General features: G+C 37.8%; 1 protein-coding gene across 1 annotated transcript in view; it reads right to left on the reverse strand.

The window, feature by feature from the left end:
• Positions 1 to 18,732, reverse strand: part of SEC14L1 (SEC14 like lipid binding 1) — a 107,961-nt gene that overhangs the window by 10,914 nt on the left and 78,315 nt on the right. Inside the window, exons 11-12 of the mRNA XM_069076749.1 lie at positions 4,665 to 4,836; positions 3,249 to 3,383 (exon numbers count right to left, since the gene is read on the reverse strand). Coding sequence (XP_068932850.1) covers positions 3,249 to 3,383; positions 4,665 to 4,836 — 307 coding nt within the window. The remainder of the gene's footprint in view (positions 1 to 3,248; positions 3,384 to 4,664; positions 4,837 to 18,732) is intronic.

Consider the following 18,732-nt stretch of genomic DNA (forward strand, 5'->3'; position numbering starts at 1 on the left):
ATATATTAACTTTGCTTTGAGTAAATGAGAACAAGTTAAAACCATTATTGCCAAACTTGAATGTATAGGGTTCCTCACTCAATTACTATAGTACTTTTATTCAACTGTAAAAGAAGTATAATAATTATGGAAAGGAAGCATTCTCAATGGCACAATAATAATGATGTGTAACTACTTCAAAGAGTTATACTATACTGGAAAAAAACAAAACAAAACTTCAGGCCTAACCATAAGTCAAAAGGCTATACTTTAACTATTGAGAGGAAGAAATAAGATATTTGTTCCTTTGATTTTTTCTAGTAAAGGAAATTGAAGTCAGAAACTTCACATTTATAAATTTCCCCAGTGACTTACTTGATTCCAAAGTTCATAAAATTCGTGGACTTCCTGCACTAACAAAAATCACTGCTACTGGTATTTTGAGCAATTGCAGAAATAAATACTACAATTTTAAGTTTGTGGTTAGTCACACTGGGGGCCACAGTACAGATATTTAACTGACTGACAAAATTACATAAGAGTTATAAGAGCACAAGTATGGAAGGATAACTTAAAGTGTTTAAACTGTAATAGCTAATAACAATAACTAGCATTTATATAGAACTTTGCAGAGCACTTTGCAAATACTGCAATTTAGCATCACAACAACCAGTAAAAATAGGTGATATTTATTTCTCCGTTTTACAGATGAGGAAACTGAAGCAGACAGTAGCTAAGTGACTTATCCAGGATCACACAACTAGTAAATGTTGGAGGCTGAATGTGAACTCAGGTCTTCCTGACCTGATAGGTCTAGTACTCTATCCATTGTACCAGCTAGCTATCTACACTATATCTATACTATATTGACTAGTCAGTTAAAATCAGAGATCTACTCTGAAATATTAGAGTGATTAATACAGCTCAGATACAAAGGGGCAACATAATATCTAAATGCGACTATTCTTATTAGCTATGAAGTGATCTTTATGAATACCAAACACATTGCTATAGAGGAAATAAATGTGGTCAAAATTTGTTCACTGCTAGTATTCCTTTTCAACAGACCCAGTAATATATGTAAGCAACAAGAACCATTTCTTACATAAACAAAACAAGTTACCCTTTTCTACAGATGTGCTCTTATGATGTGACATGGTAATCCTCTGATGAATTATGGACTTCTAATTTGATTGCTTCTTGTCTATGTCCTTTAGATGACTGTATTTTCCTCTAAGCAGGAATGACAAATTAATAATTTGATTTAAATGTCTTTTTTCGAGTCTCCTATTCCATTTGGGCAAATTATTTTTTGGGAGCCCAATTTAATTAAACAAATTAGACAAATTCAAAGTATGTATATTTTAAAAGATTCTGTGCTTACTTAATAGATGCCTGACATTTAGGGCCATGAATTTCTTTCTTATACTGATATGCACATACCAAATCACAGAAAATTTCCATTTCTGGTTGGTTTCAGTTGCTATTGTATGACACTATCCCTCTTCTAGTTGTGTGACCTTGGGTAAAATCACTTACCTTTTGCGTGCCTTAGGTTTTAATAATTATAAAATGATGGGATTTGTATCACAAAAGTTTCCTCCAATTCTAACATTCTAAGTTGGTATTTTAATATTATAGGATATATATCTAAAAAGCCAAAAAAGTAGAGTTTTGCTTGAATTATTCAGAGTAGCCAAAATATGGCCTAAGTGAATTCTCTACCTCCAAAACACACACACAAAATTTAAGGATTGCATCATGGCCAACTAGAAGAACATATAGCTTTCAGGTCACATATGTTTGAGATCAAATAGGATGATATAAGCAGGAAGTTAAGGATTAAGCAAAAAAAAAAAAGACTCAAAAGAATATAAAATTATATGTTTGTGGAGAAGACAGAATAAATTTTAAAATCTGACAAAAGGGGAAAATGAATTGTGAAACAAGAATTTTTATCATAAAAACAAACAAAAAACAAAACAAAAAACCTCAAAGTAAAAGAGTGCTATCTCAAAAAAAAAAAAACCCAACATGTTTTATTTATATCTACATAGAAATTTATTTGAAAATATCTGGGGGCGGCCAGGTAGCACAGCAAGTAAGAGCACTGGCTCCAGTGTCGGGATGACCTGGGGATCAAATCCGGACTCAGATACTCAGCACCACACCCAGAAATAACTGGCCGGGTAACCTTGAGCAAGTTGCTTAACCCCGATTGCTTTAAAAAAAAAAAAAAAGAAAAGAAAATATCTGTAAGGTTTTGTAATAGTTATTTATTTTTATTTTGTAAGATGTTAAAAAAATATTACTGTGCCTAAAACCAAGTCACTTTCCAATAGTATCTCTTCCAAATGACCCTTTTTTATAATCAAACTTCCCTAAAACTAAAACCAGTTAAGCTAAACCAACACTGGGACACACAATACATCCATCATTTCGTATCCATAGTCTACCACCTTTTTATTGCTTGCTCAATTTTCAATGGGACAGCATGGATAGAGTGCAGGGAAGTCAGGAAGAGTCATCTTCCCTAGTTCAAATTTGAGCTCAGAGACAACTATCTGTGTGATCCTGGGCAAGTCACTTAACCTTATTTGCCTCAGTTTCCTCATCTGAAAAAGGGGGAGGAGAAGGAAATGGCAAACCACTCTAGTAGTTCTGCCAAGAAAACCCCAAATAGGGTCACAAAGAGTTGGATATGATTGAAAATAACTAAACAACAATTTTCAATAACAGAACAGTAAAATCCAACATATGAATCAGCCAATAAACAAGCATTTATTAATTGTGCCAGTTACTGTATTAGGTGCTGGAGAAACAAAGACAAAAAAAGGAAATGATTTGAGCTCTTAAGGAGCTTACATGAAAAAGCAGAAAAAGCAGATTTATATTTAAGATCTAGCTGGCATTTCATTATTTGATTTTCCAAAGATTCTTACATTGTAAAGAGATTTTCATTAGGATTCTTCTAAATATGAAACTCCTTTGATACATTTAAAATATGATTTAACTTATAATTTGGCTTTAAGTAGCAGCTCTAAATGCATGAAACTATATCAGTATAAGATTCTATATCATATGAACTTTCATATTTGCTAATACGGAGATTAGCATTTGGCAAACCTTCAATATTTAGCAGAAATAAAGCTATGTAGGAGATACTTCAACAAAACAGTAAATTACAGTAACTGCTTATGCAAAAAATAAACAGCTGCCTTATTCTTTTGGGGAAAAAAGTCTAATATTCTACATGCTTAAATATTTACCATACACTCTCCACTCAGGAAATCTGGGATAATTTCCTTATCAATATAATCCAGCAAGCCCCCTGGACCCTGGTAGTCATTGCCTGCATAAATAAGGAACTTCTTTCTTGTGTTGTCATCAATGAATGGGCTAACCTATAAATAACAGAAAAGAGAACATTCTAGCAAATTTCCAAACTTTAAAAATTACATTTAAAGGTTAAGAATAGATTTTTACATAGTTTTTCTGTAAAGTACTTTAGCATTGTACCAAGTTATGTAGAAAGTCAATTAATTTTATTCTAGATACTTTTTTTTTTTATCACAGAAGGCAAATGGTGAGAGTTGTTAGAAGGTGAAATGGTGTTTGACACAATTGTTTCTGCTTAAAGGGGAGCCCTGATCTGACAGACCTCTCTTCATCTTTCCCCACAGAAATCAACATGAGGGAGAGATCAGAAGATTCTAGGCCTCCTCAAATCAGAAAAAAAAAAAAAAGATAAGCCAGATGAAGAGAAACAGGAAAGAAGAAAGGAGACCATTAAACTGGGAAGAAATGAAAACTCTTTATAAGAAGAAAGCTCATATGGCTTGGTCTTCAAGACTTGTATGACTATCTTGTCAAGACTTGTATGCCACATATCTATTAGTTTCAAATGGCATTGCTACAAGTAATGAAACAGGACAAGGGGGAAAAAACTGCTATCAATTACTGCAGCAAAGCAACTGAATCAAATCCCAGCTATAATATCAGTGCAATATTAGGGAGAACAGAATTATATTAAAAAACTAATAAGCAGATTATACAGCTTTTCGCAGTCCCATGTTTAACTTGTAACAGATCTATCTAAAGGAAAAGCTTTTCAATAGGGCAGAATACTCTACTCTCTTGTTTTACTGTCACAATGAAAACTACTGTTATGAAAGAACCGGATCTCCATTTTGTTGTATAGAGCTAATTTTCTTGGTGCCCTCTGCAAATAATTTGTCCTCTTTCCAGAGGTAATTGCTGGGCAAGAGTAACCTCTGAGAACACAGACAACATCATTTGATACGCTCAGTTCCAGGAAATGGCTCCATGAACGGAGTAAGGAGTCAAAGAAACTGGTCTCCCATCCTTCCCTCTACCATATTCTCTCCAAAAATTATTGCCAAAACTCTTGTCATCACCAAACATTTTATTATTTTTGTTAATAAAAGTTTTCTATGACTTAAATGTTTTAAAAATATTGTATATTATATGTATAATATGTATGTATGCATATTATATATTGTATATTATATATAATATATACACACACACATATATACTTATGTGGTAGTGAAATTTAGCAAAAGAAGCAAAGAAAGATTTTTAATATTTTTTAAAGTCATACACACACAGACACACACACGTCTTTCAAATGATAAAGCAACGAGCTCAGTGTTTAAACTCACCAGTGTCCACAGGACAGGGAATACCCTTGGAGCACGGAGTATCAGAAGGCGGCCCAATGTTTCAGGGTAATTGGCTTCAACAACTTCAATGATCCTGAGTAGTGCTTTCACCCCAGGTCTCCATAAATGCCTCATATTCAATCCTTCCAGATCTACCAGACAGGTCCATGAACTGTCAATTTTAAGAAGAACATTTTTAATCTACAAATGTAATAGTTAGCAATTGATATCTAAGGACTCTTATAATTACAAATCTATTATTGGGGTAGCTAGGTGGCACAGTAAGTAGATAATGCACTGGTCCTGGAGTCAGGAGGACCTGAGTTTAAAGCCAATCCCAGACAATTATTAGCTGTCTGACCTTGAGTAAGTTACTTAACATGGACTGCTAAAATCTACTTTGTAATTTAAGGGGCATAGTATTTTTTTTTGCAAAGCTCTTAATATCCATGTACATGTTTTACAATTTTACCAGGCAAACCTGTATTTAGCAACATACTCAATCTTATCAGTGACCCTTGGAGGAAGAGGCTCAAATACTGCTTCTATCAAAGAACAGCTATGTAATTATGTATAAGTAACTCAAATCCAGTACCTTAAACACTAAGTATATGCAAACTGCAGAGCAGCTGCCATCAATCTAGATAGAAGTTTCTTCACTGGGAAGAAAACCAAAAAGTTTAAAAATGTGCGTGTGCACATACACACTGTCTCTTTTTCTCCTCCCTCCAACCCCTCTTCATTAGACTAATAGGCAAGGTCAAGCAAATAATTAGACTGTAAGGCAATTAATATATTGTTTTTTATTTTGTTTTTATTAAATGAGGGATTTGGGAACTCAAAAAATAAAAGAAAAATGTACCTTCTTTTATATGATTCAACTAATTCCCTGTCTACAGGGCATGTGTTGAGTGCTTAGTAAGAACTAGTTGTCCAGAGCTATCTATAATCCTTATACAATCTCTTGTGAACAACACAGCATGCACCTTTAAGACAACTACCATAATAAGAATAAAACATGATCATAATTTTTATACTCAGAATTAACTGGTCAAGGTTTAGACCTACAATTATGGCCCCCTACATAGCATGAGTTAGCCAAATGAACTCAACTAGACTGGCATGATCAGTAATCTCTTATAAATAAATACATATGTGAATATACATATACATATTTGTAGAACCCCAATACATACTAGTTTCTAATTTTTTTTGCAGCTGATGTGAAATTCTTTTCTTTTGGTTAATTTTATAATTGTCTTGCCTTATACTTATGAAATAATCCATGTGAATAATTCTCTGAGTTCTTATTCAAATAACATTACAATTTTAAAAACATTTATTGGGAAATCCTTTGCAAACTTAATATCTTTAACTGCTCAAATAATAATCATATCACTATTATTATTAACACGACAGGTGGGATTTTTAGGCAAAGTTTATTGAAATGTGGTGTAGGACTTGTAATTCTTTTTCAACTACCAATAAATCAAGACGGACATTTTGTCTTCATAGTAGCTATAGAAGAAAACTCTGTTTTACACAACAAAATACTACTTGTTTGAGTTAACTTTGTTTAATTGGCTCTTTTTACCATGCTTTCTTTACAACTGATTTTACCATCTACTGCTCTTTTCTGTTTTATGAAGTAATACTGTTCATAGTCTCCTATCAACCTTCTTTATAAGAGTTTTACAAATGAGTTTGTATTCTCAATTAGTGCAGCTTTGCCATTTCTTTTCACTTGGCAAGCCAGTCAAATGTTTGTGATCAAGTCATTTAAAAAAAAAATTTATTTACTTACTTTTAGTTTACAACATTCAGTTCCCAAATCCCTCGAGTTCAAAATTTTCTCTCCCTCCCCTCTTATGCAATCCAATATAGGTTCTAAAAATATCTTCACATTGAACATTAATCAAGTTGTAAAGAAGAACTGTAACCAATGGTATGAACAATAAGAAAGAAGAAACAAAACAAAAAAAGAGCAAGTAGTTTGCCTCAATCTACCTAGTTCTTTCTCTGGATGTGGAAATCTCTTTCCATCATGAGTCTTTTGGAGTGGTCTTATAGTGTTGCATTGCTGAGAGGAGCCCAGTCTATCAAAGTCAGCCATCAAAGATAGATGTATCTATAATTGTGTACAAAGTTCTGGTTCTGCTCTCCTCATTCAGCATTAGTTTATATAAGTCTATATAAATCTCTCCAGGTTATTACGAAGTCTGTCTGCTCATTTCTTATAGCACAATAGTATTCAATTACATTTGTATATCACAAATTGTTTAGCCATTCCCCAATTGAAGGGCATCCCCTTGATTTCTAATCCTTTGCCACCACAAAAAGAGATGCTATAAATATTTTTGTACATATGGGTCCTCTTCCCACTTGTATGATCTCTTTGGCATACAGCCCTAGAAGTGGTATTGCTGGGTCAAAGGGTATGTACATTTTTATAGCCCTTTGTGCATAGTTCCAAATTGCTCTCTAGAATGATGATCAAGTCACTTTTTCGGTTCTTTTGGTCTCCTTGTTATGACAACTGATTTACATCAGTTAAGATTATGAGAGAACCAACAAAATGACACAGAGAAGCTAACCTCCCGCTGAGGATAGCCCGGCAGGCTGGCAGGAAGGGGCTAGTGCAGCACTCTGGGAGCTGAACCCAGCCCTACCCTACTCCAGCCAGAGGTCTTACCCTCAAGGCAGGTTCTGACTAGCCCCAGCTTGGGGGACTTCACATCACCAGCAGCTGTGGCGGTTTCCAGAATTATCAACCCATAGATGCCAAGGACAAAGTGACAGGTCAGTGCAATGTGGACTTTGGGACATGGGAATTCAGAGTGTGATCCAGCCTTTGCCCCTTGGGCAAGAAGCAGCTGAGGCACGAGGCCATGCAGCTACTGCCTCATGGTTGCTTCAGAGCTCCGGGTCTGCAGATTGTAGGGGGACCAAGCTACCAGTATGAGGGGTAATTGCTCTTGCTTTAACCTGCTTGGATCTGGATTGCTGTCTAGGATGGAGGTCCTGGGGTGTATGAACAGTCTGCCAGAGCATGTGGAGGCTTCAGAGAGGGCGCCCAACTAATACCTCCAGCAGCTGAGAAAACTCCAGCAATTGGGATAAAGTTCCCCTATCTGGTAGCAGAGTTCTACTGTGGCAAAAGGCTCAAAAGTCAAGTAATTGAGTGGCAACATGAGCAGGTAAAGGAAGCAAAGCAAACAGAGCAACCCAACTTTATACTCCTATTTGGGGGAAAAAAAGGATCAAAGCATGGAACAGGAAGAAGACAGTCAAGTCAGAACTCCTGCACCAAAAGCTTCCAAGAAAAATATGAGGTGGTTACAGGCCACAGAGGAGCTTAAAAAAGATTCTGAAGGGAGTCAAGATGGGGGAGTAGAAGCAGGACCTCCCTGCGGCTCTGGCTTCCACCTTCCCCAATCCATGTAAAGAGGGGACTCTAAACAAACTTTGGAGCTGCAGAAGCCACAAAATGACAGAGAAGCTAACCTCCTGCTGAGGACAGCCCAGCAGGCTGGCAGGAATCAGATAGTGCGGCGCTCTAGAAGCCGAGCCCAGGCCTCCCTCTTCCCCAATCCCCCCATCCTCAGCCAGAGGTTTTAGGCCCAGGACAGGCCTGACCAGCTGCCTGCCTGAAGGACTCCAAAGTACAAGAGGCTGTGCCCGTTTCCAGAATTATCAACACATAGATGCGAAGGGCAAAGTGAGAGGTCAGTGCAGTCTGGACTTGGGGACCCAGTAAGTAGGAGTGCTGGCTTTTATGCCCAGGGTGAGAAGCTGCTGAGATGCCTGGCATAGCCAACCACAGCCACATGGCAGCTTCAGCTCTTGGCCTGCAGAGTGTAGGGGAACCAAGCACCAGTCTGAGGGGTAATCACTCTTGCTTTAACCTGCTTGGATCTGGATTGCAGTCTAGGGTGGAGGTTCTGGGGTGTGTGTCCAGCTTGCCAGAGCAGGTGGAGACCTCAGAGAGGACACTCATCTAATACCTTAGGCAGCTGAGAAAACCCCAGCAACTGGGATGGAAGCTCCCCTGTCTGGTGGCAGAGTCCTACTGTGGCAAAAAGCCCATGGGTCAAGTGACTGAAGGGTAACATGACCACGTAAAGCAAACAAAGCAGACAGAATATTCCAACATTAGACTCCTATTTTGGGGACAAAAAGGAGCAAAGCATGGAACAGGAGGAAGACAGTGAAGTCAGAACTCCTGCACCAAAAGCTTCAAAGGAAAATATGAGCTGGTTACAGGCCATAGAGGAGATGTGCAGATAAGAGAAGCAGATAAGAGAAGTGGAGGAAAAATTGGGAAGAGAAATGAGAACGATGCAAGAAAATTACGAAATGAGAGTCAACAGCCTGACTGAGGATAATAGTACCTTAAAAAATAGACTGACTCAAATGGCAAAAGAGGCTCAAAAAGGCAATGAGAAGAATACCTTAAAAATCTGAATTTGCCAGATGGAAAAATAATCTCAAAAGCTCAATGAGGAGAATCATTGCTTCAGAATTAGACTGGAGCAAATGGAAGTTAATGACTATGAGAAATCAAGATGCTGTTAAACAGATCCAAACAAATGAAAGAATAGAAGGCAAGGTGAAATATCTCATGGGAAAAACCACTGACCTGGAAAATAGATCCAGGAGAGATAATTTAAAAATTACTGGACTACCTGAAAGCCATGATCAAAGTAAGAACCTAGAAATCATCCTCCAGGAAGTTCTCAAAGAAAACTGCGCTGATGTTTTAGAACCAGAGGGCAAAATAGAGGTTGAAAGAATCCACCGATCACCTCCTGAAAAAGATCCCAAAAAGAAAACTCCTAGGAATATTATAGCCAGGTTCCAGAATTCCCAGATTAAGGAGAGAATATTACAAGCAGCCAGGAAGAAACAATTTGAATATTGTGGAAACACAATCAGGATAACCCAGGATCTGGCAGCTTCTACACTGAGGGATCGAAGGGCTTGGAATATGATAGCCTGGAGGTCAAAGGAGCTGGGATTAAAACCAAGAATCACCTACCCAGAAAAACTGAGTATCATATTTCAGGGGAAAATATGGTCATTCAGTGGAATAGAGGACTTTCAAGCATTCTTGATGAAAAAACCAGAGTTGAAAAGAAAATCTGACATTGAGATACAAGAAGCAAAAGGAGCAGAGAAGTTAAATGGAAAAGAAATCATAAGGAACTTATCAAAGTTGAACTATTAACATTCCTACATGGAAAAACAATAATTGTAACTGGTGAAACTTTTCTCAGTATGAAAATAGTTTGAAGGGCACAGAAATACACATACACACACACATATATGAGGGTATATGGGCATATGAATACATATGTGAATATGTGTATATATGTTTACAGGTATACATAAATAGAGGGCATAGGACCAATTTAATAGGAAGGGATGATACTTAAAAGGTGAAATTAAGAGGTGTGAGACGAATATAATGAGAGGAGATGGGGAGAGACAGAATGGGGTAAACTATCTCATATAGAAGAGGCAAGGGAAAATGGTTACAATGGAGGGGAATGACAGGAAGGCAAAAAGGAATGGGTCAACCTTATTCTCATTGAATTTGGCTTGGGGAGGGAATGAAATACACACTAAATAGGTTGTCTCACCCTACAGGAGAGTAGGGGGGAAAGGTATGAGAGGGGGGATGATGGAAGGGAGGGCAGGCTGGGGGAGAGGGAAGTTGGAAGCACCCACTTTTGAAAAGGGATGGGATCAAAGTAGAGAATAAAACAAGTGGGAGGTGGGATAGAAGGGAGGGAAATATAGTCAGTCTTTTACAATATATCTACTATGTTATTGTTTTGCATTAGCTACACATGTACAACCTATATTGAACTGCTTATCTTCCCAGTAAGGGTGAGTGACAAGGGAGGAAGGGAATGAATCTGGAATTCAAAGTTTTAAAACCAAATGTTTAATATATATATATATATACTATTATTAATATTACTTTACATGTAACTGGGTAATAAGATATACAGGCACTGGGGCATAGAGATCCACCATGTCCTACTGGACAGTTGGAGGGGGTATGGGAGAAGATATGGGAGAGAGCAGACTGGAAGAGGGGACATCCAGTGGGATCACTATTTTGGGGTGGTGGGTAGTGGAAAAACAGGGAGAAATTTTGTAACTCAAAATCTTGCGGAAATAAATGATGTAAACTAGAAATTAGTAAAACATTTGATTAAAAATTTTTTAAAAAATCTCCCTTTTACAGAAAAGGAAACTGAGGCAGAAGTTAAATGACTTTTCTAAGGTCACAAAACTAGTAAGTGTCTGAGGCAGGTCTTTGTGACCCCAAGTCTACTGGTTCTATCTACAGTGCCACTCAGTTGCCATGGACCTGTGTGACCTTAATTCACTTAACCTCTCTGTTCCTCAGTTTCTTCATCTATAAAGTAAAAAGGTTAGACAAAATGATCTCTAAAGTCCCTTTCATCTACAAATCCTAGGTCACTGTATCATTGTTAATTACTTTCACTAGCAAGGCAGGCATGGAGCAATGACTAGAAAACTAGCCTCAGGAGAAGGCCTAGACTTCAGTCAACCTCTAACACATCCTATCAGTGTGACTGGGCAAGTCATTCAAGTTCTAAGTGCCTCAAAGCAACTAGGACTATAAATTGAAGACCAGGGACCAATCAGCACGTTGATAAATGTAAAGTATTCAACTGGGTTCAAAAATGAAACTTTATTAATATTGGGTAGTTTAAGTTAGCTAGATAGCAATTTATCTGAAAAAAAGAATGGGACTTTTGGTGGATTGCAAGTTTAAAATTAATCAATAGTACAAAAGGGAAACCAAAAAATGCTAATGTGATCTGGGACAACATTAAGAATGTTGGAGAAGATGGAGAATAACAGAGGTGCCGGTCCTGCTATGCTCTGGCCTACACAACTGGAGTGTTGATCTATTTGGGAGCCACAGATTAGAAAAGACATTGATAAGTGGCAGGGTATCCAAACTAAGACAACCCAGATGGTGAAGGACCTCAAGCTCGTGTCACATGAGAATCACCTGAACGACTAAACTAGGGATTCCTAGCTTGGAGAAGAGAAGACTGAGATGGATCTTGAAAGAGAAAGTAGACTTGCTGTGAATGGCACCAGAACTAGGAATAGTGGGTGGAGACTGAAGAGAGGCAGATCATATTAGCTCAATAAAAGGAAGAGAAAAAAACTTCTTGACTTCTCCAAAAATTATTGACTCCAAGGTATCCTAATAACCAGGGGTATCTAAGCAAAAGCTGGATGACCATTTGTTGGGCATGAAATAGAAAAGAGTATTCTTAAGGCACAGATTAGACTGGAGAGTCTCTGTGATGAGTTATGGGCTCTGGGAGCCCTCTGGAGCTCTCCTTGAATCTTTGAGGTATAGTCTCTGGGAACCCCCCTTTAACTCTGATTAAATCATCCTATTTTATGAGGCATTTTCATGAGGCCATAAACCTTACATTTTGCTGGGTCCAAACCAGCTTCCCACCCTTGAGCCCATCAAAAAATCAATCCACCCTTGAACTGGCCTAGCCCACCATTGTAGTCTCCAGGTAGCCTCCAGAAACTTCCCACTCTTAATCACTCATTGACCCTCCCCAAACTCCTCCTCTAGGCAACCCCTAGATTCCTCCCACAACTGTATATTAGACCCCATCTTGTCTCCATGTGGGTGAGAGCACCATAGAATGACCTAACACAGATTTAACTCTATCTAATACGAACGAACTTTTAATAACTTTACTTTTCTTTGGCTGAAAAACAACGACAACAACAACAAAAACCAGAGTTGAATACAAAATTTGACATTCAGATACAAGAAGCAAAATATTGAGAAGGTAAACAAGGAAAAGAAATCATAAGGAACTTATCAAAGTTGAACTACTTATATTCCTATGTGGAAAAACGATAATTGTAACTTATGAAACTTTTCTCAGTATGAGAATAGTTGAAGGGAATAGAAATATATATATATATATAGGTATGCATGTATATATATATATAGGTATGTATATGTGTGTATATGTATACATACATATATTTGTCTATATAGGAGGGTATACGGACATATGAATACACATGTGAGTGTGTGTATATATGTCTATAGGTATACACAGACAGAGGGCACAGGACCAATTGAATAGGAAGGGATGATACTTAAAAAGTGAAATTGAGAGGTGAGAGAGGAATATTATGAGGAGATGGGGAGAGACAGAATGGGGTAAATTATTTCATATAGAAGAGGCAAGGGTGGGATGGCTAGGTGGAGCAGTGAGTAAATCGTCGGTCTGGAGTCAGGAGGACCCGAGTTCGCTTCCAGACTCAGACACTTAATACCCACACAAAAAAACTAGCCGTGTAACCTTGGCCAAGTTACTTAACTCCAACTGCCCTCCAAAAGGCAAAAAAAAAAAGAGGCAAAGGAAAATTATTACAGTGGAGGGGAAGAACAGGAAGGCAAAAGGGAATGGTCAACCTTATTCTCATTGAATTTGGCTTAGGGAGGGAATGACATACACACTAAATAGGGTATCTCACCCTACAGGGGAGTAGAGGGGAAGGGGAAGAGAGGGGAAATAATGGAAGGGAGGGCAGGCTGGGGGGGAGGGAAATTGGAAGTACCCACTTTTGAAAAGGGACAGGATCAAAGTAGAGAACAGGGTGGGATAGGTGAGAAGGAAATATAGTCAGTCTTTTACAATATATACACAATGGAAATGTTTTGCATAACTACACATGTACAACCTATATTGAATTGCTTATCTTCCCAGCGAGAGTGGGTGATGAGGGAGGAAGGGAAAGAATCAGGAATTCAAAGTTTTAAAATCAAATGTTTAAAAATATATATAAATATTATTATTATTATTATTCTACATGTAACTGGGAAATGAGATATACAGGCACTGGGGCATAGAGATCCACCGTGCCCTACTGGAAAGTCAAAACAGGTATGGGGGAAGATATGGGAGAGAGCAGATTGGGGGAGGGGATATTGAGTGGGAATGCTGTTTTGGGGTGGTGGGTAAGGAAAATTGGGGAGAAAATTTGTAACTCAAAATGTTGTGGAAATAAATGATGTAAACTGAAATACAAAAAAGAGAAAAAAAGATTATGCATGAAATTATTATACTTGGTGTTAATGTCCTTTTGTTTTTTATTACTTGCTTAATTAGTTCAGAATAGCTATTCTAATTGATAGGCCATACTTTTTCTCAATTTCTAGTTTAAAAAAAATGGATTCTGAACTTTAGTCTATACACTTGTAGTCTGAATATGCATAAGAGAATTGATTGATGACTCCTGCATCAATAATAAGTCTTTTTCCTTCTCTTATGATATCAATTTGATTTTTTTTTTTGGTGATGTGATTCACTGTTCATTATATCATATCTAGCACCTACCATGCTTATTACCTCAAAGAAAGTATTAATCATATAAAAAGACATGAAACTTCTATGGACACTACAAGTCTGTGACCTCTTTCATTCCACCTGTGTAATGAAGTCACTAAAATTGAGAAGTGGACAGCCGGATTGGTCCACTGGTATCCTTTAAATATCAGGAGAAAACCAGAAAGACCACTAGCATGTTGGGTATGGCAATATAATAAGAGGTCATGGGACAAGAGTTGCATAGTCTGGGCAGGTATGAATGGGTTGTGATCTGCAGTATTGGAATTCCTTCCAATCCAGATGGATGAGAGCACAAAACCATTTGGGTATTACAATGTTATAAATGCTAATAAAATTTATATCACTTATTTGATAAACCAGAGTACTATTTATTTACCTGATGCTGTTGTAGAAATGGAATGGAAATTTAAGATCTTCCCTGCCCCTAGGCCCTTTGATAGGCTTAAGTGCACCTTGAGCCTGTGGTAGGAGGCTTGTTTTTCAGGAGATACTTTGTGATTGGGCAGTGGGGTCAAGAGGGTTGCTACATTCTCTGAACCAGGAGAAGACTATATAAACCCTGATGTGAGACTCTGTTTTGGGGCTTACTTTGAGAAGTGTTGTGTGATTTGACCAGATGAGACTCTGGGCAGCCATTGAGAACCCCCTGGCTTTGAAAAACCCAGATGTTGATGCTTCCCTCTCTGGTAACTGACTAGGTATGGATGTAATGGTTGGACAGTTGGAGGTCTATCTGCTTGAACTGTTTGTTTCTCTGTCTTCTTGTAATTTCTGCTTGTAACCTGTCTGTTTCGGGGTGTTGACCTTTTCCCCTGGACTAGGTAAATGATATGTTTCATTGATTAAAGCAAGACTGTTAACCCATTTTGAGTTGCTTTCCTTTAGAAAAGCAGATTTAACAACCTGTGTTGGCAGCCACCCTGGAGATGCTCTAATCTGGCAAAACAACATCAAAACAGACAGAAAAAATACTGGCATCATAACCATGTCTCCTCAGTCCTTGGCAGCTCTGGGTGGCAGCTCTCAAAAGTCCTGGGCAGCTCAAACTGGTCCTTAGCAATCCGCTCTCTCTCTGCCTCCATGATGCTGCTTCCAAAAATTCTTCTGCCTTGCTTCCTCTGCTTGTGCCTCTCTAGATCCATGGCACTAGCTTCTCCCAGTTTAGCCCTCTCTTTTCATGTCAACAAGTCCATTCCACAAGTGGGATTCACAAGCTCTGGGTTTTAACACTCAGCCCCAAAACCAAGCCAATACAGGGGGATCTTTTAATTGCATTACTATTACAGATGCCAAAATGATTTTGGTAGTCAAATGCTTCTTTCAATTTACTACATCACAAGTTTATTAACTTTTTCTTGTTCAGATATAGTAATAACAGCATAAGCCAGTGAACTTTGATTCCTGGGAAAATACCAGGATGATTCCTTAAACAGATGGCTAGGGATATCTAGCAAAGGAAGGATTACAATGAACCCATATAACATCACATGAAGGACAGCACATGTCAGACTAAACCTCATTTCCTTTCTTGACAAGTTTACTCAACTAGCAGATCAGGAAGCCTACAGATATATTTTACCTAAATTTCAAGTAAAGCATTTGATATCCTCTATTTTGTGGACAATATAGTAATACTTTCAACAGTAACAGGAAATTTAGGAAGAAAGGAGAGCTGGGGGAAAGAGATGATAGTTTCTCAGTACTCATAGCGTACTACGAAAGATGAGAGTTCAAATGCTACTTCACACACTAGTTGTGTGACCCTAGCCAGTAAATTAGCCTCTGTGCCCCAATTTCCTCATCTATAAAGTGGGGAAAATAATTGCTCCTGCCTCACATGGTTTTAAGAATAATTTTTTTTTTTAATGAGCAATCAGGGTTAAGTAACTTGCTCAAGGTTACATGGCCAGTTATTTCTGGGTGTGGCGCTAAGTGTCGGAGCCTGGATTCGATCCCCAGGTCATCCCGACACTGGAGCCCGTGCTCTTACTCGCTGAGCCATCTGGTCGCCCCTATAATTTTTTTTTTTAAAGAGTACAGTAAATTTTAAAGTACTGTATAAATGATGACCTAGTCAGACCACATTTGGAAGTGTTCAGGTCTGAAAATCCCAGTTTGAAAAGCTGGAGAGCATCAAGAAAGCAACCAAGATGGTGAAAGCCTTAGAGTTTAAGCTGTATAACTTGAAGAGAATATTTATGATTAACTAGCAAAAGAAAAGATTCAGGGAGATGTGACTGCAATTTTAAGTATATGAAAGACTATTGTGTAAGTGAAGGACTGGACTTGTTCTTCTTGGTCCCAGAGGATAAAACCAAGAGCAAGTGGTAGAATCTGATGTCAGGCTTCATATCAATTAGATATGAATTAGAGCTGTCCAAATGTAGAAGGGGCTGTCTCAGGAGGTAAAATTCTTACTCCCCTTAGAGATCTTCAAGTAGAGACTATATGATGATTACGAACAGTATCACTTAGGCAGAGATATGCTGTAATAGGGCTTCTCATTTTGAACACGGATTGGATGGTGGAGGTCTCTTCCAACTCTAATATTGTGTGAAATATATAATTAGTTCATGGCTTATATATTCATTGATATTTAGAAATATCTAGAGTTTAAAAATAAAATGAGAACTGCTTTTGTAGACAAGCCATTAGTAAGTAGAACTTTCCTTTCCATTTTGTTGATGGATAGAATTTTTAAAATTTAAAATCAAGAAACATAAAAAATCTAATTTGGTGAATTATCTATTATCTCTAAACTTTTTCACAAATGTATTTGTCATTCTATATTCATATCTAGAATGTAGTATAAATACGAAGACTTTGCCTGGATTTATTTCAAGCAGTAAGTCTCCAAGGGTAGTCAGAGACCCTTTTCAGGGAATCCATGAGGTCAAAACTACTTTTATAATAATATTTAAGACGTTATTTGCCTCTATTGCCTCTACATATATAAATACACTGCTATTTTTCAACTACATATCTATGTGGGACCAGATTTTCTTCAACCAAAATCATATAATAACTAACCAAATACAAAAGCAGATATGAGAATCCAGCTGTCTTCTATTAAGCTAGCCATTAACGAGATTAAGAAAAATATGTAAAAATGCCATTAAAAATTTTGTTTGGGAAAATATATTTTTCCATCGAAAATATTATTCATATTAACATGTAATTGCTTTATTATTTTAAAGTTAATAAGTATTTAAGATTTTATCACCATTCATTTCTAATATGAAAAATATCAGTGGATCACTAATGGTAAAGAGGCTCTGAAGTTTTACAATATTCTCACATATACTGACTCATTTTATTTTCATGACTACTTTGTAAAGCTAGTTAGTGCAGCCAAAACAATAAATCCTCCCTAATGTGTTTCAACATCATATTGTACATATAGTATAAAATGAGTATTGTGAGCATCCATTTATTAAGTTTCATCTATTTGTAATGCAAAATAGGAAGATTTTAACTTCTCCAATGATTGACAGCAAAGTTCTTCAGACACAATGGCAATTTTCCTTTCTAAGGGATAGAAAGGAAGTGGCAAGTGCCAGGTGGATCAAACCACTGTCATCATCTCTACCATTAACTTTCTCTCAGACCCTTTAGTCCAGGATTCTGAGCCCAAGAACTCCAGGGGGGAAAAAAGGATCTCTACTACTGATCCCACTCTTTCAGCCTAGTCCCCAAAGTTTTTGACCAGGGAAGCAATACCTGTGGAGATGTGACCTAACAACTGCCTTGATGATGACACAGCCCTAAGTCTTCTCAGCACCCAGAGTTGCATAAGACCTGGAATAGAATGTCTAGACACCAAAGTGCTTGGCACTGTCAAAAAGCAAATGTAAAAGATGGGTCACACATGTAATCAATGGAAAAGATATTAAGGAAGAGGCACTATACCACCCACTTTGCCACTGCACCCTAACAATCACAAGGTTTGGCAGAGGCAGGCAATGGCACAGCACACAGAGACAGGCCAGGAGGAGGCCTGATCAATGAGGGGGGCAAGTCGTCCCACCAACCACAAGGGCCACTACCAGGTCTATCACCAAAAGGCTGGGAGTGGAAAGAGCAGGGTAAGAATAAAATGCAGGGCCCTTGGCAGGGGCAGCAAATACTCCTGGGACTAACACTCCATAGCCCAGAAATTAAAAAGCCCCTATCAGGGATCTCCAAGGACCAGGATGGCAGAGTGAACCCTGACTGCTCTAACACCCCACTCTGACCCTGAAAACATAGTAATTATTGCCCCAGGGCAAAACCCTAAACAGTAAAGGCTTGGAAACCCTAGAGGAAGGGCGTGGCTAGGGCCCTGCCTCAAAATGGATAGAAAGCAGAATACAAAGACTCTGGAGTCCTACTATCTTCAGAGGGAAGACCAAAACTCAGAGGGTGACAATGTTGACTCCACACCCACAGCTGAAATATCAACAGGGAACAAGCACAAAAAGCTCTCCTAGATAAGCCCAAAAAGAACTTTGAAAACCAAATGAGAGAGATAGAAGACAAAATGAATAATTCTTTTAAAATCAAAATTGCAAAATGAGAAAAACATTATAATGGAGAAAACAGCTCCTTAAAAAGAAAAGTGTATGATATGGAAAAGGAGCTCC

The sequence above is a fragment of the Petaurus breviceps genome, unplaced genomic scaffold (genome assembly GCF_028583685.1).
Source record: "Petaurus breviceps papuanus isolate PSGF00001 unplaced genomic scaffold, PetGlider_PUasm1.0 90925, whole genome shotgun sequence".
Taxonomy (NCBI): Eukaryota; Metazoa; Chordata; class Mammalia; order Diprotodontia; family Petauridae; genus Petaurus; species Petaurus breviceps.